Source organism: Callospermophilus lateralis, chromosome 8 (genome assembly GCF_048772815.1).
Source record: "Callospermophilus lateralis isolate mCalLat2 chromosome 8, mCalLat2.hap1, whole genome shotgun sequence".
Taxonomy (NCBI): domain Eukaryota; kingdom Metazoa; phylum Chordata; class Mammalia; order Rodentia; family Sciuridae; genus Callospermophilus; species Callospermophilus lateralis.
The window spans coordinates 114,644,054-114,667,619 of NC_135312.1; the positions used below are offsets into that span (position 1 = coordinate 114,644,054).

General features: G+C 41.7%; 1 protein-coding gene across 6 annotated transcripts in view; it reads left to right on the forward strand.

Moving 5' to 3' along the window:
* Sh3d19 (SH3 domain containing 19) overlaps positions 1-23,566 on the forward strand; it is a 182,548-nt gene that overhangs the window by 128,210 nt on the left and 30,772 nt on the right. For 5 of the 6 annotated variants that reach the window (XM_076864324.2, XM_076864322.2, XM_076864323.2 and 2 more), the window contains exons 5-9: positions 1,824-1,962; positions 2,095-2,257; positions 3,199-4,182; positions 15,810-15,917; positions 21,065-21,177. In XM_076864324.2, coding sequence (XP_076720439.2) covers positions 1,824-1,962; positions 2,095-2,257; positions 3,199-4,182; positions 15,810-15,917; positions 21,065-21,177 — 1,507 coding nt within the window. The remainder of the gene's footprint in view (positions 1-1,823; positions 1,963-2,094; positions 2,258-3,198; positions 4,183-15,809; positions 15,918-21,064; positions 21,178-23,566) is intronic. The other variant, XM_076864325.2, reaches the window with a different exon arrangement.

Sequence of the window (23,566 nt, forward strand, 5' to 3'; positions counted from 1 at the left end):
ATGAATGGATGATAAGATAGAAAATTGATAGAAAGATAAAGAAAGGGAAAGAGGCTATGTGTGGTGGCTCATGCCTGTAATCCCAGTGACTAGAGAGGATGAGGTGGAGGGTCATAAGTTTGAGGCCAGCCTCAGGTACTTAGCAAGACCCTATCTCAAAATAAAAAAAGTGCTGGGGTTGTGGCTCAGTGGTAGAGCATTCGCCTGGCACAGGTGAGGCACTGGGTTCAATCCTCAGCATCACATAAAAATAAATAAATAAAATAAAGTCATTGTACACATCTACAACTAAAAAAAATATTAAAGAACAAAAAGGAAAGAGGCAGACGAGCTAAATAGACAGCTGGATGGATAAACGGTGGGTGAGTGAGTGATTGGAAAAAGGGAAGGAAAATTGGCAGAGAGTAGTTAGATAAATGAAATAATGGATAGAAGGATAGAAGGGTGGACAGGAGAATAAATGGATAAAAAGGGTTTTGTAAGTCATGATTCCTGCTTTCAAAATTCTTACAGTGCATTGTAGAGTAATGAAAAACAAGGACTTTAGAACCAGGCAGAACCAAGTTCAGATCCCACCATGGACATCAACCAGCTGTTTCACCTCCTTAGCATCTCTATCCCCATCTTTAAAATGGTGCTGATCACACCTACATCTCAGGTCGTCCTAAGGATTCATGTACACATAGTGCTTAAGATGGATTACTAGTAACTCTTGCTATATAGTTAGATAAAAACTATAAGCAGATGTTCTCAGGGATGCAGTTGAAGTTTAATCAGTGATAAGGTTCTACTACTTCCCTGGCTTGCATGAGAATGTTCGTCTGGGCACAGTTTTGGTAACAACAGTGCTCTTTTATTTTTATTTTCCAAAGAGTGCCACAGAAAGGCAGAGCAGGTATTATCATCCCTGAGAAAACTCTGAGGCTCAGAAAGATGGATTGATTTTCCCAAGATCACACAATTAGTTTTGTTAGGAAATCAGATTGCAGATAAAATTCCAACATTAAAAAAGTAGCATCAGATTAAGAAAAGGAAAAGCTAAGCTGGGTGCTGTGGTGCATGCCTGTAATTCCAGTGGTTTGGGAGACTGAGGCAGGAGGATCGTGAGTTCAAAGCCAACCTTAGCAAACAAAGCAAGGTGCTAAAGCAACTCAGTGAGCCCCTGTCTCTAAATAAAATACAAAACAGGGCTGGGGATGCGGCTCAGTGGTCAAGTGCTCCTGAGTTTAATCCCTGGTACCAAAAAAAAGGGTGGGGAGAAGCTATGCCTAAATCACCATGCCTCCCCAGTATTACAGATTAATCATCAAATCATAATAGAGTGCTGACACTTCTCAGGGTCCAGTGAACTGAAGCCACTTGCGGAGAGCTGTGAACTGGTATACAGATGGAGACAGGAGGATGAGGGTGTTCGCTGTAGATGGTGATTTTCATTTCAGAGCACTAGTTTAAATTAGCAGAAACCAAGCAATACCAGTGGCCAGGGTGTTTTTCTCCCATGCTCCATATGCTTGTGCTGCAGTCTGCACAGCAACAGAGCCTGGGATGGGAAGAGACGGAATGGGCCTTATGGTTGGTCCTTGTCCTTATCAGCCAAGGTAATGCTACAGGTTCATCTCTAACTCTTTGAGGCCAGAGTCAGAGGATGACTACCATTTGCTCCCCTAAAGCCCGTCTGGGTGTGCTGTTAGAGACGGTTCAGGCCAGTTCTTAAACTGCTTTTGGGGGTCTTGGTTGTTTTCACTAACCTTTGAACATTTACAAATAAACAATAACAGCTTATTACCAGCCTGCAGAACCTCACTGAGACTTACTTCCTCCAGGCGCCCAGAGATCACCATTGTGGCAGCTGAGCCTCTGAGGCCAGCCTCGTGGTTTCCAGGAGCCCCACCTCCAGGACTGGGATTTCCTCCAACTCCTGCCCCCAGCCCGTGGAGGCCGAATGAGCTGGTTTCTGCTGAGGTAAATAAATATCCCACTACCTCTTTACATTTTATTTTTAAAATGAAATTCAAAGATTAAAAACGGTGCCACTGTCACAACACCTTGGCTATCACCCAGAGATATCTAAAATTTTCCTTCTTTGTTTTGTAGCTCCCGCCTTCTTATGAACAAGTCATAAAAGAAATCAACCAAGTTCAAGTTAACACTACAAATAATAATAATGCTGCTGCCACTCCAAGGCACACTATCACTTCTGCAACTCAGACTGACTTTTCAGAAGACATAGACAACAATCTGCCTCAAAGTAATGCAAGTAATTTGTCTTCTCTAATTCTGACCTAGTTCCAGGGGAGTAATCAGTAGGCTTCCAGCCTTTAAAATAATCTGCAATTTGTGCATAATTCATTGAGCTCTGCTTCTCAGTGATTGGGATCACTGGGTGCTTTCTCTATTTGGGTATGCAGTGATTATTATAATAGATCATTCTTAAGAGCTGCAGCCCTAATTTCTTGGGCTCACACAAGTTCATGTCACAAAAACATCATCTGGGTGACTCATGTGTACGTGAGTACTGGGTGTACATTACTGTGGATGTCCTCTACTTATTCCTTTGAGAAGGATTTTATATTTAGCAACTTAAACTTGATAGGATGCTATGGGTGATTTTTCTGTCAGGTTTTCACGAAGTATTTTATTAGGGTGACAGAGTAAGTTGCTTTGGAAAAGAAAAGCATTAAAGATGCTGGAATTTTGACAACCAGAGAGAAATGGTTCGTAGATATGTCTAAAAAGAATCAGGAATTTGCCAGGCGAGGTGGTGTGATCCCAGTGGATCCCAGGAGGATCTTAAGTTCAAAGCCAGCCTTGGCAACTTAGTGAGGCCCTGAACAACTCAGCAAGACCCTGTCTCTGAATAAAATACAAAAAAGGGCAGGGGATGTGACTCAGTGGTTAAGTGTCTCTGGGTTCAATCCCTAACACCAAAAAAAAAAAAAAAAATCAGGAATTTCATGGTGTTTTAAAATATGATATAATGAGTATTTTTATATGAACAAATATAAGTTGAAGAACCCTCCTGCAGGAAGCTAAATATAAACATCCATCTATCTCCCCATTGATTTTGCAGTCACTTTTGCTCATGAAGAAAACCAAACTCTCTTGATAGTCCATAAGTATATTTTCAAAATCTGTGTGTCCCTTGTCATTTTGTTCTTTTAAATTATAACACTTGCCACTTTGTTTTGATCTTGTCAGCACTGCCAGAGCCTCTCAAGCCTCTTCAGCCTTCCCCAGCAGCCTCACCCGGCGATGTCCCCACCAATGTGGCTCCTTTAATAGTCTTTGATGTTTCTGAAGAAGCAAGTTGTCCAGAAAACCCCAGTGCTCCAAGATGTCCAGTGCCAAAACCAAGATCGAAAAGCAACCTCAGACCAGTAGCTAAAACTGCCCAGAAAATCAGCCCAGCGGTCCCAGAAGAGGAGCCATCCCCAGGCTGGCCCCAGTGTCTGTTGGACAATACCAGCGACTTAGAAAGTCCGCCAAGGATGGACATGATGAATGCAGAGCAAAGCCAAAATAGCATTGTTTCAAGGATCAAAGCATTTGAGGGTCAGACAAACGCAGAAACCCCGGGACTGCCCAAGAAACCAGAGATCACCCCCCGCACACTGCCCCCAAAGCCTGCTGTTTCCTCAGGGAAACCTTCTGTGGCTCCCAAACCAGTGGCTAACAGAGCTTCTGGAGAATGGGACGCTTGGGCTGAAAACAGGCTCAAGGTGACCTCCAGGGAAGGGCTCACCCTGTTCTCTTCACCACCAGAACCAGGCAGTGTGCCAGTAACCAAACCCGAATTGCCAAAGAAACCAACTCCTGGCCTTTCCCGAAGTGCTAACCACGAGATTCCGGGAGGAGGGCCCGTGGCTGACAGCCCTGATGCTGGGAAGAAAGTCCCCACTCCTGCCCCTCGGCCCTTGCCCCCGAAGAAATCGGTTTCCTCAGAAAACCCCAGCTGCCCTTCGGCTCCACCGAAACCAGCCCCTGTTCCTCCCCGGCTCTCAGTGGCATCACAAGCCAAAGCATTCAGGTCACTGGGAGAAGGGCCCGCCGCCAACCCCCCAGTTCCAGCTCTGCAAAGCAAGTCCCTGGGGGACATTGACCTCATCAGCTTTGATGATGATGTTTTGCCCACCTCCCCTGGGAGCCCGGCTGAAGAATCCCTCAGTTCAGAGCTGCTTCTAGGTGAGTAAAACTCAAAAGTCTGAGGGGAACCTAGACCATGGTGCGGGGCACCTTCAGTATCACTTGCTTCAATTACACATTGTTTTGTAGCAATATGGAAGTTAGTGCTTGAGGTGTGCAAATGATTGTGTAGAGATGGGAATGAACAGAGAAATTAAGAAACCTGGGTCTGGGGCCGTAGCTCGGTAGCAGAGTGCTTGCCTAGCGTGTGTGAGACACTGGGTTCCATCCTTAGCACCCCATAAAAATAAATATCATAAAAGCAACTCTGTTCATCAACAACTATAAAAAAAATTTTAAAAAAACTTGGAGTGAAGTGGGGGTTGGAGACAGAGAAGGAAGGGAAGAGGGAGACTTGGCATCAATTATCACTCTGTGGACCAGAAGGAAGCACCCAGGGGCTAAGCATCGACCAGGCTGTGGGGCTGGCTTCCCTTGCTCTGGCAGGTGGAGAATTCAGGCTTCACATTAAAAGGGTCCAGGATGTTGGAAAGTTGGAGGACATAGCACAAGGTGGGTGCAGCGGGAGCTTCTCATAGACAGGAGATCATGCAGTGCCCCAGAGGGCCCAGCTGGGAGAGCCAGGAGAGGAGCCAACCAGTGGGGATGGCAGGAGCAAGGAGGACCAGGCACACATTGCAAAGATCTTTTTTTTCTGCAGTCTGCTCAGAACATCCTCCTTTGGGAATGCAAATTTGTGTAAATAAAATGCAACAGTTCCAAGTTTGCTGCCAAGATCTGGACAATTAGATTTCCCACGAGGCAGAGAGTGTTTTCTTCGTGCACACTGTTCAGGGGGTGGGTGCAATGGTAAAGCTTATTTGTCAAACTAAGCTGATCCTACTTGTCATTGATAAGACATTTTTTTTCTTTATATACTTTTACTACTGTTTACTTATCTGGGTAGAATTGGTGAACATAAATGTAATAGTATTTTCAAAAATTAAGCTGTCATCTTATAGATGTTTAACCAGCTTTGGGCTGGAGATGTGGCCCAATGGTAGAGCACTCACCTAGCATGAGCAAGGCACTGGGTTTGATCCTCAGCACCACATAAAAATAAGTGAATAAAATAAAGGTATTGTCCTAACTACAACTAAAAAATATATATATTATACACACACACACACACATATATTATATAAATATTTAACCAACTTTAAAATTGTACAAACTCCAGGATTTCAAAACTAAACTCTGTAGAGCACAGAGTATTTTAATGATAGTAAGCACATATTTATTAAATATTTATCATTCACAGAACATTGTAACTGGCTATGACATATAAACTGAAAAGACATACCTTTTGTCCACAAAGGGTAGAAAGAAAAACATTAGAATATATTGAGCTTCTGCAATGTTCTTAACACTCTGCAGCATACTCAGACATATTTTATTTAATGCCTACAACTCAGAAACTATTTGATTTCATACAATAGCCCTGTGTGAGAAATCACTTCCTTTCTCAGTTTGCAGACAAAGGAAACAAGGCTGAGAGAGATCAATGGATACTTGCTTAATGCCATAAAGCTAACAATTTTCCAAGCCAAGATTCAAACTTGGTCTTTTTATACTAAGTCTTGTTTATTTTTTAGGATATTGTGTTTATTGTCCAACATCTTCATGATTCCTTAAGCCAGGCCACATTTTAAAAACTTTTTGCCAGGCACAGTGGTGCACACCTGTAATTCCAGCGGCTCAGAAGGCTGAGGCAGGAGGATTGCGAGTTCAAAGCCAGCCTCAGTGACTTAGCAAGGCCCTAAGCAACCCAGTGAGACCCTCTCTGTAAATAAAAATGTTAAAAAGGGCTGGGGATGTGGCTAGGTGGTTAAGCGCCCCTGGGTTCAATCCCTGGTACAAAAAAAAAAAAAAACTTTGGAAGTCTTTGTTAATATCATTTTCTTCCTTAAATCTTTCTGGTGTTAACAACCCTCAGAGACAGGTGGCAATGGATAAACCCAACAGCAGGAAGTTATTAAGGCACGGAAACAGTACAAAAGAAAGAACACCCTTTTTAGTCTGTTAGATGCTATGGGAATGGCAGCTTGGTTACTAACTGCTGAGAATTTATCCTATATCATCAAGCAAATAATTATAGTCATATTTGAAAAGGAAGATCAACGGTATATTCAACACGAATTCAGCTTCATACCCAGCCTTTTGTTTCTTGATTTCTGCCGCTTCGTTACACAGCATTTAATTATTAGGGCAGTCTTTTAGCAAAATGTGTAATTTACTTGTCCCATCTTTAACCACGGCTGTCGACTCTGAAGTTAGACTAAACTGGACACTCATCTTCTATCTGACTTCCTCCTCCTGTGTTGGGCACCTCACTTTGGGACCAACACACATCCAGCCTTCCCCTGAGAAACCTTGAGATGCTTCTGGAGGCTTCTCACTGTGTCACACACTGGCTCGGTTTGGATTTGGTGTCTACCAGGCTCGGCCATGATTGCCTCGTGACCTTTGGCAGTTATTTAACCCCGAAGTACCTCAGTTTCCTCATTTAGAGGACTGGATACTGATGCTCCTCGTGAGTGTCTTGCAAGAATCAAGTGTGGTTTTGCAGGAGAGCCCCATCACAGGGTCTGAAACGTGGCAAGTGGGCATTGGGTGGTGTTTATTGCTGTTACTGCTCTGCCTTCCTGTCTGTCCCATCTGTTACCCTCACCTGCTGGTTTTGCCTTCTGAATGGCTCCTGAGTCTGCCTCTCAGTTTCTCTCCTCATTCTGCCTGCATGCACAGGGCGGGCAAGTGCTCTGAGCATGAGCTACATCCCAAGACTTTCTCTTTTTAATTTTTCTAAAATTTTGAGGTAGGGTTTCTCCAAGTTGCCCAGGCTGCAGCGGCCTCCTGAATGGAGTTAACTCAACCTGTTACCCTCTGTCCTCTGGCCACCGAGGGATTTTTCGAGAGAGCTTCACTGGCTCTTGTGCTTTCCTGCCTGCTGTCCTCCAAGGGCTTCTCCAATCACCAGGCTGGGATTGATAGGGGGCTTTGTGGCTTGTTGATGGTATTTCAGTAGCACCCTCATTTCAAAAAAAGGTTGATGATCTCTTTGTGAAACCTGGCCTGATCATCCAGGCATCTGCCAGGCCCAGGAGAGGAACACAGGTGCAAGGAGACTCACAAATACATCTTTCTTTCTCTTTGTCTTCCCTCAAAAATAAAGAAAATCTAATAAAATAGTGTTCCTAAAAATGAAGTTGCCATATGAATTTCAGGAAATAGAGATCAGAAAATACTGAAGCTATGAAAACGTTGTAAAGATTAGAAATATTATTAAAGGAAAACTCATAAAACAGGCAATTTAATATTGGATTCATTTCTTGGATAGAATGCCTTCCAGGTTAATGTCATGGAGCTCAGAAGCATTAGCAATTCCACTTCACACTTTTACAAATCACACCCAGTTGCTTAAAAAAAAAAAAAGAATGCTTCTGCTGTCAGCCCCATTGCGCAGACCAGAATAATAGTTTGGCAGCCAATTTCTGCTATTAACAGAACTCAAGGGAAAGAAATGACAGAAAATCCAGCCACGGTGAAACTAATTATGACGTCGGCAAGCACATTATTAGAGACAGGTAATGGGTGGAAAACTACTTTATCATCAGTGTTTTTCTCAACCTGGTAATGAAGAACATGCAGAGAGAGATAGGTGTAAAGGGGCCTGCTTGTTTGGTAGCAGATGTAAAATAATTGATGTTGGTGTGAGGGACTGAAAGGAAGACAGAAAACATGGCAAATAAAGGTAGAGAAACTGCCACTGGCCTCCTTAGATTTGGTAGGAGAGTCTCCTTTTAATGCTCTGTGTCATTTCTGTAGAAGCAAGGGTGTTCTAATGTAAAATTTTGGCAGCAAGCATCTTTATCCCTATTGAGGTCACAGATCTTTAAGAATCTGATGTAGCCTATAAATCTTTCATTTTTCCATTATTTCACATGTGGACAATTTGAGGTACAACTTCCAGTGTTTCGAGGGCCATCTTGGGCTCCAGATTAAGTGTTTAAACCACACAACATTGGAAATAAGTTTTACTGGACTGCTTTAATAAATTATGGTGTATATCCATATAATATTGTGTGATAATTAAAAAGCAGGCAGACCTACTATCTCCTAATGTGGGTCAAACTCCAAGTTGTCATTAGGTGAAAAATACAAGAAACAAAATAGTGTCCTGGTATTTTAGCTACAATTTACATGATTCCATGTAAATTGCAGTCCATGGGCACATGTTAATCTTTAAAAAATAGTTTCTCATCTTTTTAAAGGTCATGTGCAAGCATGGCACTGTGGGGCATACCTATAATCTCAGCAGCTTGGAAGGCTGAGGCAGGAGGGTTAGAAGGGTTACTATCTCAAAATTTAAAAAAAAAAAAATTAAAAAGAAAGGCTGGGGATTTGACTCAGTGGTAGAGCACTTGCCTGGCATGTGCAAGGCCCTGGGTTCAATCCCCAGTATGAGAAGGAAAAACAAAGTCATATACAGTGTGTTTGGAAGGGTGTATTAGAAGCTGATATGACAGAAGTCTTTTAGGGGGAATTAGGTAAGCAGGAGAGGATGGGGGCCTGGTGTTCCCTGAAAACCTTTGATTCCATGTAAGTTGCAGCCCATGCACACATGTTAATCTTTAAAAAATAGTCTATCATCTTTTTTTTTTTTAAACAGCTGAACATAAATGTAATTAGAGAGAAACTATGAAAGTTACTTCTTCTCTTCTTTGCTACAGAAAAAGAACTGCTTCCCTGGCTGATCTTTAATATGATTAGAAATTACAAAAATAATAAAATTGTGGAGTTGTGGGTAGCTCAGTGGTAGACATGCTTGCCTAGCATGGGTGAGGTCCTGGGTTCCATCCCCAGCTCTGTACCCTTCCCCCAAAAAAGTGAATTTCTGAAGAATCAAGGTTACAAATAGAAACTAGTTGTTATGAACTAAATATGTCTAAATTAGATAAATTGGAAACACTTATATGGTATTATCTCCTTTTAAATAGAATGCAGAAAAAGGAGGGTGTGTGTGTGTGTGTGTGTTACTGGTATTAAGCCCAGAGTATTTTACGTGCACTCTACCCCTGAAATATGCCCCCAGACCCCACAAAAGTTCTTATTTTCCTAATTACTTCATGGAAAAAATGATGGCCATTATTGCCTTGAAAAGGCAACTAAGAGAATAGGAAATTTTACTGTTTAAGTAATTTTTGTTGTTGTTGGTTTGGCATAGGTGTTATTTGAGCTTAATTTATAACTTTTTTCCTTGTGATTGGAAAAGAATTCGAAAAAAAAAAATCAGTTATAAAGGCAAAATGTATTTGTTGTAACAAACAGTTCAGAGATTTTTGTTACAAAAAAATTTTTTTCTCTCTCCAGTCCAGTGTGAGCAAAGCATACAGCCCTCTGTCTTTGGACACACCACACCAACAAACATTTCACGTTCATAGACTTTTTTCCTACTTTTTACTAAAAATTTCATCATAGCACGCCTATTACTTAGCAGGCCACTCTCTGCTTGCATTAGTGGGCTGAAAGTCTATCATATTTCAGTGTTTTCTCTGTTGGCAAATGTTCAAGTTGTTTCCTCTTTTTTTTTTTTTTTTTTGGGGGGGGGAGGGCAGGTACTGGGATTGAACCCAGGGGTGCTTAACCACTGAGCCACATCCCCAGCCCTTTTTAAATATGTTTTATTTAGAGACAGGGCCTCACTAAGTTGCTGAGGCTGGCATTGAACTCATGATCTTCCTGCCTCAGCCTCCTGAGCTGCTGGGTTTATGCACCACCATGCCCGGCTCCTCCTTCTTTTTTTTTTTTTTTTTAATATTTATTTTTTAGTTATACATGGACACAATATCTTTATTTTATTTTTACGTGGTGCTAAGAATCAAACCCAGTGCCTCACAAATGCTAAGCGAGTGGGCTACCACTTGAGCCACATCCCCAGCCCTCCTTCATTTTTAATTTGGGGTTTTTCTTGGTTTTTATTTTTGACACTGCCAAAAAAAAAAAAAAAAAAAAAGACATGGTGTAATAAGTACATTTTTACTCCTATTAGTGCTTTTTATTTCCGAAGAGTGAATTTCCAAAATAAGCACATTTTAAATTGTGAACAGCAAGAATCTTTTGCTGAGTGTCCAAACAGGTTGATCATAACCCAAACATAGAGGTTGAAATTCTGTCAGGCTAGTGGCCTGGTAAAACTGCTTTCCAATTCTCCTGTGGAAGTTTCATTGGACTTATTTACCACGCCAACATGTTGCCCGATATGTACGACAAATTAGGTCCCATCTTAAGTTCCACTTCCAAGGCCATAGCAACAGGCGCCTGAGTTTTGTTGAATGCAATAGTTGTTTCTATGACCATTGGAGTCTTTGAAGCGCAGCTGCATTTTAGGACAATACTTCTCCAAATACAAAAGTGGCTTGCTGTTAAGGGGTTAGGAACTTTAATCAGTTTAACAAATACCTGTGGTCCAGGTTCCTACCTGGCTCTGCCTGCAGTTCCCAGACACAAAGTGCTGTCTGTGCTTTGAATGTGGCCCACTTATCATTTCTATGAGAAAAAAAAAAAAAAAAAAAAAAACACCCCTCTCATGTAAAGATTCAGAAAGGGAGCTTCAGGGGCTGGCAATGTAGCTCAGTGGTCCAGGACCTGGGTTCAGCCCCCAGCGCTGCACACAAGAGTTATCGCCAGATTGCAGAGAGCTGCCCACCACCATCAAGATGGGAAACAGGCCTCCACTCCTGCTCCTTGCTGAAGTGAGGCTGTTTGTCCTCCCCTCTGATCTGAACTCCACGAACAGATCCAGTGGATCACAGCCAGGACAACATGCAGACAGAGAGGCGACACGGAGCCCAAAGCTCTCTGAGCACAGCTGGGGCACATCATCCAGCAGCCCACTCAGGCCAGACACCCTGCAGAGGTAGAGGCCAAGGCTTCCTGGCCCCGCTGGGTGGAGAAAGGAATATTTTTTAGCAGAGACATGTATCGTAGAGTACACATGATCTGAGGGCCAGTTATGGAAAAGCAGCTGATGGTGTAAAAATGAAAGACCCAAAGAAAGGGTAGGCAGCGAGGACACTTTGAATATTTTGTATATAATGCTATTTCAATTTAAAACAGAAAATGACTGGAGCCCTTCACAGGACAGCTGAGTTCCGCCCCCACGGTGTGCAGGGTTCAGGGCAGGGTTCCTCAAGGCCAGCCCTACATCAGGAAGCACCTTTTAGGTGCCCCTTTGCCCAGCTCCTCAGGAGCATCCATTGGCCTTTTCTCTCCTTTATTTGCCCCCCCTCGTCCGTGCCCTCACTCCTGGAATCCAAGACTGTGTAGGTGGCACTGGCCTGGAATTTAATTTAAATTATGAAAAAATTTAAGTCATTCCATGCTCAAGATTTTCTTCCCTCTCCACGCCCACCCAGGAAACATTAACTAAAAACCATACTAATGACCAACATCCCAAGCAACTGTTAAAGCACAAATGCCACTTAAAAGGTACAACTACACGAACAGACATCAGCCTTAATCCTTTTCTTGAACTTTTGATTCCAACCCCCCACCCCACCCCACCCCACCCCCACACACAGAAAACAGAGCCCAGAGAACTTGAACGAATGGAATGGAATGACCATGCTTTGGTGGGAGTGGGGAGAGCTTGAGGGCAGGGGCAAGGGCAAGTCCCTTTCGGGGTCAGAGGTAGCTAGTGGCTCCATGAAGACAGTGGGTTCCAATAGGCCCAAGAAGCAGAGCAGGGACATGGCACTGAGATGAACAGAAAGGAAGGATGCAGAAGGAAAGATGTTATGTTTCTCTCTTTGAATAAAATGTATGCCAAGATTGAATGGATTCTTCACACTCTTTCATTTTAGCCAATTGTACTTACAACAGATGACCCATCAGAGCATTCAGATTTGGTAATATATGCAACAATGGGCTGTAATATAAATGAACCAGCTCCTTTTTATCCATTGGCACTGCTGTGTCCTAAGGGCCAAGTGTATATTCTTCAAGTTGGAGGAACTGTTAGAATAGCTTGAACTTTGGGGAAAAAAGGATAAACAATATCATTAATGGAGCCCTTCCCTCCTGTTAGTTAGCTTTCTGTAACTGTGACAGAAAACCTGAGAAAATCAACTTACAAGATTTATTTTGGCTCATGGTTTCAGAGGTTCCAGTGTGTGGTCAGCTGGCTTCATTGTTTCTGGGCCTATGGTGAGGCAGAGCATCATGGCAGGAGTATATGGTAGAGCAGAGCTGTTTCGAGAGGGAGGGAGGGAGGGAGGGAGAGACACTGGGAGCAGTATATACCCTTCAGGGGCACACCCACAGTGACCCACCTCTTCCAACTAGGCCCCAGAACCCAAAGATTCCACCACTCCCAGTAGTGCCAGACTGAAGGCCAAGCCTCTAGCATAAGGCTTTTGGAGGCTATGTGAAATCCAAACCTTAACTTGTTTCTCTTCTGTCCACACCCGAGGTCCTTCCACTTGCTCTACGTTTTCCTTTTTCAATAGTGCTTCTCACCTTCCTGTGTGCCCCACAAATTGTTGACCTATTATACCTACTGTTAGTTGTCTCTGTCTCCACCTCCCTGCTCCAACAGAAGCTCCATGATGACAGTCTTTCCTTTGTTCTCCAGTACATCCCCAGCTCTTGAATAGTGTTCAGTATGTTGCAGGCACCCAGTCACACTGCATGAACAATCGTGCAAAAGCAAACTGCAAAGAAATTGATATAAAATGGTCCTACATTTGTTTTTCAAAATATCTGCATAATAATAGAGATAATATAGAAAAATCTCTGGACAGACATACCAAATTTTAGACATGACTGTTACTACAGAGATGAGGTTGCGAGTGTTTTTCTATGATACATATTATTGCTTCATATTTTTTTACAACATTACTTTGAAGTAAAAAAATAATATGATCACAAAATAAAAAATTAAGTCAAGGAATTTGGCTAAACCTCAAAGCAAGAGCTTTGTTTCTTGGGGGACATAGGTTTCAGTGGGAGAAAATTGTACTATAATATAATCTTTTATTTTTAGTTTGATGATGTTCTTTTGCTATCTTAAATTGCCTGCCTGCCTGCCTGCCTGCCTCTGCCTGCCTTTCTTTCATTTAGTGGTGCTGGGAGTCGAATCTGGGGGCTCACGAATGCTAGGCGGGTGCTTTGCCACTGAATTATACCCCCAGCCCTTAAACTGGTTTTCTGAACTTAAAATTCACCTCATTTGTGAGCCGATGGGTTTTCATCAAGGGGTCAGCTAATATTTTTTTCATAGTAGCCTAATAATAATCATCTTAGCTAATATATAATCTGGAGACCTAACCTAAGTGGAAGATTAAACATAAAATAGGCTTGTACTTTATCATCGTAACTCCCTACCTACCACTGATACTAAGACCAAATAAGCAAACATGTGAGTGCTGGGTGCAGTGTAATCCCAGCATCCAGGGAGGCTTAGGCAGGAGGATCTCAAATTCAAGGCCAGCCTCAGCAACTTTGGGAGGTCTTAAACAAGTTAGCAAGACCCTGTCTCAAAATGAAAAATAATAATTGTGGGGATGTGGCTCAGTGGTTAAAAGCCCTTAGGTTCAGTACACAGTACCCGCCACCCCCCAAAAAAAGTGAAGCAAGTGGCCAGCAAACGATGCTATTTGTAGGGTGCATAATGGTGTGATTGCCTGAGAGCCAGGTGGAAGGGAAAGGGAAGTGTCATATTGCTGAAAGGGCTTATTCTTAGATCAGCTCTTTGTGTGTCCTGCAGCAAAAGGCTTATGAGCTGCAGGGCATCACAGGCAGAACCTGAGTGCTACTCGCCATAGGAGTGTAGAGTGCTGGTAGAGGGGGCACCTCCCTGTAGACCAGATCCACAGAGCAGTGCCAAGTTACAGCACGCACAGTTCTGTCTCTGGTGTAATAAGGGCCGTCAGCCTCTTAAGACCTGACATCTGTAAGAGCATTCACTATAGAGCATTGTATTAGTCAGGGTTCTCTAGAGGAAAAGAATCAACAGGAAGTGTAATTATAAAAAAGGGACTTATTAGGTTGGCTCATGCAACCAGAAGCTGGATGGTCCACAATGGCCATTGCAGTCTGGAGAGCCAGAAGAACCAGTAGCCACACAGTCCGAGAGGCTGGAGCCCCAGAACAAGAGGGATCAACAGCGCTACGGTGGTTTGAGGCTGAAGGCTTCTGGGGAATCACTGGCAGAGTCCACTTTGAAAGAGTGAAGAAGGATCACAGCAGCAGTCAAGAACCCCTTCAAGAAGAATCAAGCTTGCATCTTGAATCTTGCATCTGCTTCCTTGTTCTTCCAATTTTTATTCCATCCAAGCCATCATCCTATTGATTGGTGCTGCCCATGCTTAGGGAGAGTCTCCACTTTAGTTGGCTATCCCACATGCCAGTCATTCCAAGACACACCCTCATTGACACACCCAAATTACCTTTTTTTTTTTTTTTTTTTTTTTAGTTGTAGATGGGCACATATCTTTATGTGTTTATTTTTATGTTAGGCGAAGGATTGAATCCAGTGCCTCACGAGTGTGAGGCAGGTGCTCTACCATTGAGCTACAGCCCCAACCCCTCCCATAATACTCTTAATCCTTGTCATCCCTTAATCCAATTAAGTTGACAATTCAAATCGACAGTTATAAGCATCTTATTTTACTTTTGCTCATCTACTTATTTTTACATTTCCAATCTTTAAAAAAAAAAAATTACAGTCATTTCCCCAAACCACTGAAAAGAATATTTACATTAAGGAAAAAGTTCCAGGGCTGGGCTTGTAGCTCAGTGGCAGAACACTTACCTAGCACATGTAAGGCACTGGGTTCAATCCTATATATAAAAAAACAAATAAATAAAAAATAAAGGTTAAATTCTTAAAAGAGAAAAGAAAATCAAAAAGTCCATTTCCTTCTGTTAAAAAAAAAATTTATAGTTATGTTTTTGTTTTAAATACTTTCCCTAGGCACATACTATCCATTTAAAATAAATCAGTAAAGATGGTGAAATGCTAAGTCACGTATCCTTGCCCCAAAATTAAATACTTGAAAGGAGATGTCTTATTTTATTTCTGGAATAAAACATTTTTTGTGTTCTGTCACTGGAGTGTAGAACTTACTGAACAGTAGTTCAAGTCCAAGACTGCCCCTTTCCCACGCTGGGCAGGGTGCTGGAGGAGGAAGGCCTTGGGGGTACTTCGGGTAACTATGTCAGTGTATGCACAGCGAGGTAGGAGAGAAGAACTCTTCCTTCCTGGGGGATCTGGGAGGGTTTATGGTTTGGAAAGATGGACTCATTTCAGTTGCCCCTCATTTTCAGGCAGACACTTATGAAATGAAATGATTACACTCCCCTGAAAGCTCGCTTTACATAATTCAGGATTGTCCTGGACCTCTCTCATCACAGAGGAAGAAAAGCCCTATGAATTATTTACAGAGCACTAAATTATTTCCTTTTATGAGCTCCAACTTTGTTTTTGTCTCTGTAAACCGAGATTTTGTTTATCCATGAATAGTTTTCCCTGGGGCATGAAAAATATGACTCGTAAATTATGAATGAGGTTTTTGTTTGAATTCGTGTTAACTAAAACATGCAAAATAAACTATGTTTTCCATTAGATCCCTTTCAGCTCCCCACAAAAACTGAACCAACAAAAGAAAGAGCAATTCAACCAGCAGCCGCCAGGAAGCCCACTGTAATTCGAATTCCAGCCAAACCAGGAAAATGTAAGCACTTCTCCGCCTTCATATTTATTTGCATTTCCAAGAGCCTGGGAGAATATATATGCTAATTTATCCATGTCTGCTTTTGAAATTATTGGTAACTTGCTATTTATTATTCATAGTCATGGACATTCAAAAGCAAGGTGTTTTCTCTCAATTCTTTGCAGAATTAGCACAGTAAATTTGAATTTCATTTTTATGTAAGGTTGTGTTTACACAGAGAGAATGCATGGAGAATGTAAGTCTCAGAACAATTGTAGTATCCCATGTTGGTGCCTCTGGTAAAGGTTGAGGGGAAAGTAATTGAAACTAACAGCAAATGAAGTTGTATGATTTCATCAGGGGTATATTTTTCCAATCAGCATCATCTAAATATGGCTATGTATGAATTTTGTGAAAACCTGTATACAAAAGCTTTAAAAGCATATAACAATGGATGAAAATTCCTTCTTTCTTATGATGGCTCTATTGCAAGGAATAGTACTTTTAAATTACTCCATGCATTTTTAGATAATTTTTCATTTGATTTTTAAGTAGTGCAATAGATGAAATTCTGTATGAGCTTTAACAAGTACTTCAAAAAGAAATATGAGGAGGGGAGGGGAGGGGGCATGGGGGCAGGAAAGATGGTGGGATGAGATGAACATCATTACCTTAAGTACATGGATGACTGCACATGTGTTATGACTACATTGTGTATAACCAGATGAATGAAAAGTTGTGCTCCATTTGTGTACAATGAATTTAAATGCATTCTTCTGTCATGTATAACTAATTAGAACAAATTTTTAAAAAGAGGGCTGGGGATGTGGCTCAAGCGGTAGCGCGCTCGCCTGGCATGCGCGTGGCACTGGGTTCGATCCTCAATACCACATAAAAATAAAATGAAGATGTTGTGTTCACCGAAAACTAAAAATAAATATTTTTTTAAAAATTTAAAAAGAAAAGAAAAAGTGGTGCACGCCTTTAATTCCGGCAGCTCAGGAGACTGAGGCAGGCAGATCCCAGTACAAAGCCAGGCTCAGCAACTTAGTGAGACCCTGTCTCTAAGTAAAATATAAAAAAGGGCTGTGGATGTGGCTCAGTGGTTAAGCATCCCTGGGTTCAATACTCAGTACCTTAAAAAAAAAATAAAGTGATATTTAGGGCTGGGGATGTAGCTCAGTAGTAGTGTGCTTGCCTATAGGCACAAGCCCCTGGGTTTGATCCCCAGCACTGAAAAAATAAAAAAATAAAAATAAAGAGAGAGTGAAATTTGATATTTATTGTAATGGAAAAGACAAAAGGCCAAAACTATTCATTTTAGGCCCCAGAGATTATTTTTTATGGGTAGAATTGCGTGTGTGTGTGTGTGTGTGTGTGTGTGTGTAGCACGCGCACGCCCAGGTCTTCAACCTGTTCCAGCCCAGTACTGTCTAGCTGGCATGCCCTTTATTTTAGGGGTTGGTTTTTCCTATGAAGCACTGCCCAGAAGAATTATTGGTTTTGTCTCTTGATGGCTTTGCCATTAACTGATGGCTCTCAGCCCAGTAGCTAGAAGATTGAACTGAGTTGCTGTGAACAATGAGGAGGAGAAAAAGTCAAGGATATCAAATTCTGGTGGTTTCTCACTTCTTATATTGTAGTGTGAGTTAAAGAACAGGTGGTATATTTCTTCTTTTTTTTTTTTTTTTAAAGAGAGAGTGAGAGAGGAGAGAGAGAGAGAGAGAGACAGAGAGAGAAAATTTTTTAATATTTATTTTTTAGTTATCGGCAGACACAGCATCTTTGTTTGTACGTGGTGCTGAGAATCAAACCCGGGCCGCACACATGCCAGGCGAGCGCGCTACCACTTGAGCCACATCCCCAGCCCGGTATATTTCTTTTGACAGTGTCATAGAGCTCAGAAATCAGTAAGATGATACCTCATCAGGTTGTTTGCCTGTTTGTTGTTACCTTATCAAATGCACTCTGGATTTTAACAGGCACAGTGAAATATAATGATAGTAAATATTGCCAGAAGCCCATGTGGGTCTTAAGCAATACAATTTTTATCCTTAAATTTATTCTTCTGTTGTGTTGTGTCCTTTAAGATGCCAGGTTTGACAATTTAATAGGAAGACTCACAGGACATAACATAGTCATGTTCGTGGCTATGATTTATTACAGCAAAAGTGTATGAGGCAGAATCAGGGCCCGGGGATGTAGCTCAGTGGTGAGTGCTTGCCCAGACTGTGCAAAGCCCTGGGTTCTGTCCCTGGTACAGGGGAGGAGAAGGGGAAAGTATGAGGCAAAATCAGCAAAGAAAAAGGTAAATGGTGTGAGATCTGGAGGAACCCTGGCACAAACATCCGAGTCTTTTGTTAGTGACATCACACAGGATAAGTTAACCCTCCCAACAAGGAGTTGTGACAACCCGTGTGAAGTATTGGGAACCAGAGATGTTCATCAAACGGTCATGAGTAGAGGCTGGTTCCATAGGCACCTCTAGAAATCTTGACATGTACTGAAATTTCAGATTCCCAGAAGGAAAGCAGGTGTTCCACATGAAACATATTCTTGTATTTTCTCAGTTCTGGGAATCATGGGAACTGTCCCAAAGTCCAAGTTCCCAGACACCAACTAAGGGCTGTAGTGACCTTTTCTGCACATCTCTAAACTGGCTATACCAGGGCAGAAACTTTAATCTCCCCATGGAACTCCAGGTTCTGTGAGAAAGTTGAACGCCTGTGCTAAATGTGAGGAACTGTCATGCCAAGATGGTGGGTATTTTTTTGTAGGAGGTACCAAGGATTGAACTCAGTCAGAGGCACTTGACCCTGAGCCACATTCTCCAGTCCTATTTTGTGTTTTATCCAAACACAGGGTCTCACTGAGTTGCTGAGCACTTCGCTTTTGCTGAGGCTGGCTTTGAACTCTCTCACGATCCTCCTCCCTCAGCCTCCCCAGCCAGCGGGATTATAGACACATGCCACTGCGCCCTGCTCCAAGATGGTTTCTAAGGAGTTGCTCCTGGCAGGTGTGGTAATCCTAGCTGCCTAGGAGGCTAAGGCAAGTTTGAGGCCATCCTTGGCAACTTAGCAAGGCCCTGTCTTAAAATTTAAAAAAACAAAACAAAAAAAGACTGCAGATGTAGCTCTGTGATAGATCACCCTGGGTTCAATCTTTAGTACTGAAAAATGAACAAATGAATGATACATACATCTAACAGAAACCAGGCAATGTGTATATGCTGCAGAGAAAAAAGAACAAGACTTTGGGTGTCTGAAGAACTTGGAGTGGACCGGGGAAGAAAGGAACACTGTGGTTGAGAAGTCCTTGATATTCTCTGAACCCATCAGCTCTTCTCCCTTGCGACCTGTTATTCTAACCAGGACATTCTTTTCCCAGATATCTGCAGGGCTCCTCCCTCCCCATTCTTTCGGGTCTCTGCTCAGAGGCCACTCTTTTCTTAGTGATACCTTTGGCTGCTGCATGCAATGTAAAAGCAGAATTCTCCTTTCACAGCCCAGGTACACCCTGGGGTGGCCCTTCCTGCCCAGAAACTCCCTCTTTACTGCTTCCCTATTTCGACTTTGTACTTTTAAATATTTCTAACAACAGTGTCATATGCTAAATGTGATTCATTGTCCTTTTGAATAGGGAAAGTACAGCAAGGGGAATGTCTTCAAAATGGTGACTGCCTTCAGGGCTGGGGACTGCCTAGTGGCAGAATGCTGCCTAGCCTGTGCAGTGCCCCCCAGCCTGGCGGGGGCGGGGGTGCGGGGAATAGCTGGTGACTAAGTTGGATGTGTCTGCGTGGGTCTTAATTCCCAGGGCGGCTCTGCCTCTCACCGAGAACACTTGCCTGTCTCTAAATCATTGTTTTCCTAGCAGCTGGCCTGGGTATTTTCTTCCCTTGGAGAATGTTTTCCTGTCTGTGGATGAAACAGGAACCTGACAAATCATCCTCTTGTTATAGGTTTTTCGTGTAAAATGGCAGTAGAAAGTGTTCATTTGAAAAAAAAAGAAAAAAAAGAAAATTCCCATCTCCTTTCAGGGTCCAAACCCAACACTGATAAAGAGTGGCCTTGGCCTCCTTCAGTGTGTTATGGTCATCTCCTCCTCGGGCAGTTTTGCACGCAGATTTTAATTAGCTGTCACTCATTATATCTGGTTGTCTTTGCTTTCTTTTAAAATAAGTTGGGAGCATACTGTTACTGAGATAGGATGTGGTTTGGAATGTAAAGGTACTGTTTTTAATTGAGGCTGACTATGCTCATTAATCTAGAGCTAAAAAATTAGAAAACATTTATTTACTTGTGGATGGGAGTGGGTTAGGTACACCTCCTGTTAAAGAGCATGTCTTATTAGAACGAGTCAGGCTTTAGGGTTCAAGAGCCAAAACCAAAACAAAACACTAACATTAAGACCTTGGATAGCTCATGTATTTCTTTCTTCATCAGTAAATTAGATAGTCTATTCATCTAGCACCACACTGTCTAGTAGACCTTTCTGCAGAGATGGAAATGTTCTGTATCTGTGCAATAGCCCTTCGCCACCAGTGACTGTTGAGTCCTTGAACAGTGTGGGCCAGGGACAGGGTTGCTGCCTGTGGAGGCTGAGGCAGGAGGATTGCAAGTTTGAGGCCAACCTGGGAAACTTAGCAAGACCCTGTCTGAAAATAGAAATCGGGTTGGGGATGTGGCTCGGTGATAGAGTGCTTGCCTAGCATGTACACACCCTAAGTTTGATGCCTAGGACCATAAAAAAAAAAAAGGGAAGGGAGGGAAGTCTCCATCTTTTTTGACTAGTGCAACTAAGGAATGAAATTTTCATTTTATTTCATTTACATTAAATGCCTACATGGGGCAACTAGCGAGTAGACTAGATAAATCCAGCACATAGAAGTTGGCTTAAGAAATATACTCAAATAAGGTTGCCTTGAGTTAATGCCAGGAACATAGAAGTTTCTCCACAAATGCTAGCTGCTGGTGTAATTATTTAGTATTATTTTCACTGTCTCTAAATATATATAATAAAAGTAACTGGTGTTGACCAACACATCGATTTCTGTCCGTCCTATGTGTGGCTCTTTTGTGTTAGCCATTTTTCTAAGGAATCAAGCTGCAATCATTTCATTCTTTGGAATGCCAGACTAGGCATTACTGATGAATTACTGTTTTTTCCAGGTTTACATGAGGATCCACAAAGCCCACCTCCACTCCCAGCTGAAAAACCTATTGGAAACACGTACAGCACAGTACCTGGAAAACCCAGTAATGCTGACAGATCTAGAAACTTGGTAAGTGCCTGTCAATTGTGTTGTGAAGAGTATGTTATGTTGAAGACAGAGCTGTGCACCAATGTTAAATATTCAGCTAATGTCTAAATGATTTTACTACTGGTCATATTGAAAAAATACTTTTATTAGAAACCAGTTGCCAAATCCCATGCGATGTTCAATATTTTAGAAGTCCCTACAGAGGGATTAGGCTAATTCATTATGCTTCACTATAAAATATCCTATATTGTACCAATGTAATGACATTGCCTTTTAAATGATGCTAATAATGAGGAAGTTATTTTAAATCTGGGAAAACCTTTAATATTTGTGGAAGTGGATTTAGCCAGATTGTTAGCTTTTATTTAAAATACCCAACTGGTGGCATAATTTTAAGATAATTACCCAAAGACTTTTTTAATGTGAAATTAAAGAGAAAAATGTTTTTTAAATTAGTGCTTTACTGTACATATGTTAAGATGATGTATATATATTTTTATTATAACCTCAATATGATTCCTTATATATTTTTAAAAATTTTCATGTGATAGATGATCTTTAAGACTTGTTTCAAAAGAAATCAATTCTTAAACTCTTTGAACCACATTTTCAGTTCAAATTTTATAATAGGTTTACACTATGCCTATCATGCAGGCAAATCCATCTAATCATCTAGAAAGAGACATTTCTTTGAAGGAGAGATTAAATTAGTCAATACCAAGTTAAAGGAGATTTTCTGTAGAATGAATTAAAATTCAGTGGTCATTTGTACATTCAGAATGTTGGTAATCATTTTTTATTAAAACTGGGCCAAGGGCTTGGGATGTGGCTCACGTGGTAGCATGCTCACCTGGCATGCGTGAGACACTGGATTCGATCCTCAGCATCACATAATAATAAAATAAAGATATTGAAAAAACTGGTCCAAGCGAAGAGTGGTGGTACACGCCGATAATCCCAGTAGCTTAAGAGGTTGAGATAGGTGGATAGCAAGTTCAAAGGCAGCCTCAGCAACTTAGCAAGGCCCTAAGCAATTTGGCAAGACCCTGTGTCAAAATTAAAAAATAAAAAGGGCTAGGCATCAAATTGGTGTGAATATTACTGTGTATTAAACCAGAGATATGAAAAATTGTGCTTTATAAGTGTAATAAGAATTGTAATGCATTCTGCTGTCATATATAAATAAAAATATACAAAAAATACATAATGCAAATATACAATGTATAAAATATATTTTAAAAATCACAGAAAAATAAGAATAAATAAATCTTTAAAAAAAAAAAAAAGGCTAGGGATATGTCTCAATGGTTAAGTACCCCTGGGTTAAATCCCTGGTACCAAAAAAAAAAAAAAAAATTGGGCCAAGGAAACCCCAAAGAGGATAGTAGGGCCCCTACATACTGTTGTTGAATGAGAAAGTCTCTCACTTCCATGGAGGGACAGCTGCTTGAGAGAGTTATGGGTTTCTTACTCTCAAAGTGTTAAAAAGGGAGCGAGAGGGTGATGAGTAGTGTATATATCATTCAGGAAGTGATGTCATGGGTTTTGTGAGTGACAAAGCTCTATTGAAATAATTATTATATTGGGTGTTAAGCATTCGCCAAGCAACTCCCATGTTTTAGAAAAACAAGAAAAGGAAGTTGGAATAAACGAAACCGTCTGGGGAGACACTAGAGGCATAGTTGTGTTTGTACCTCACAATCATAACATGAGGAAAGTCCCATCCTCCACTGTTTATAGGGTCGGAGCAGGTCTATATTTTCCTAAATACATACATAATAAATAAACTGAGTATGAAAGAAAAACAGAACAGACACAAGTTCAGTTGTAACCCCTGTCTAGCGCGGGCTGTGGAACCAAGGTCACTTGGGTAAATCTGGGCGAACAGATTACCCAGACACAGAAAGTACCTTTTTCTTGGGTGGTTTCAGGACAGCTTCTCCACCTCAGATGCAAGGTCCTCTGAGGGGACAAGAGAAGAACACCGGAGGCAGGTAGGGTGGGGTAGCACAATCTGAAGCCCTATTTATTGAGGGGAGCTGTTGATAGAACACTCCATCCAAAAAAAAAAAAGATAAAGGGTAGTATTACAACAAACAGGGGGGTGTAACTCAGCCCCATTGAGGACACCCAGTCCCAGAGCTGTACCTGCTGTAAGCAGAGGTGAGTCCACATGAATGCCAGCTTAGTACCTCCTTACTCCACACTTAAAGACGTGTGCTTAGCTCCTGTTCAAGGCCGCCTCCGACATTCAGTGATTTGCCTGAAGTCACGTGTACAGACTTCTAGAGACAGAAAGTCACATAGATGCTTAAGAAATTCCTTTTGTTTGAGAATTATGACTACTGAATGAATTTTAGACCAGAGGCCCTAAAGATTAAAATGTGGATATGAGGGTCTCTAGAAAGAA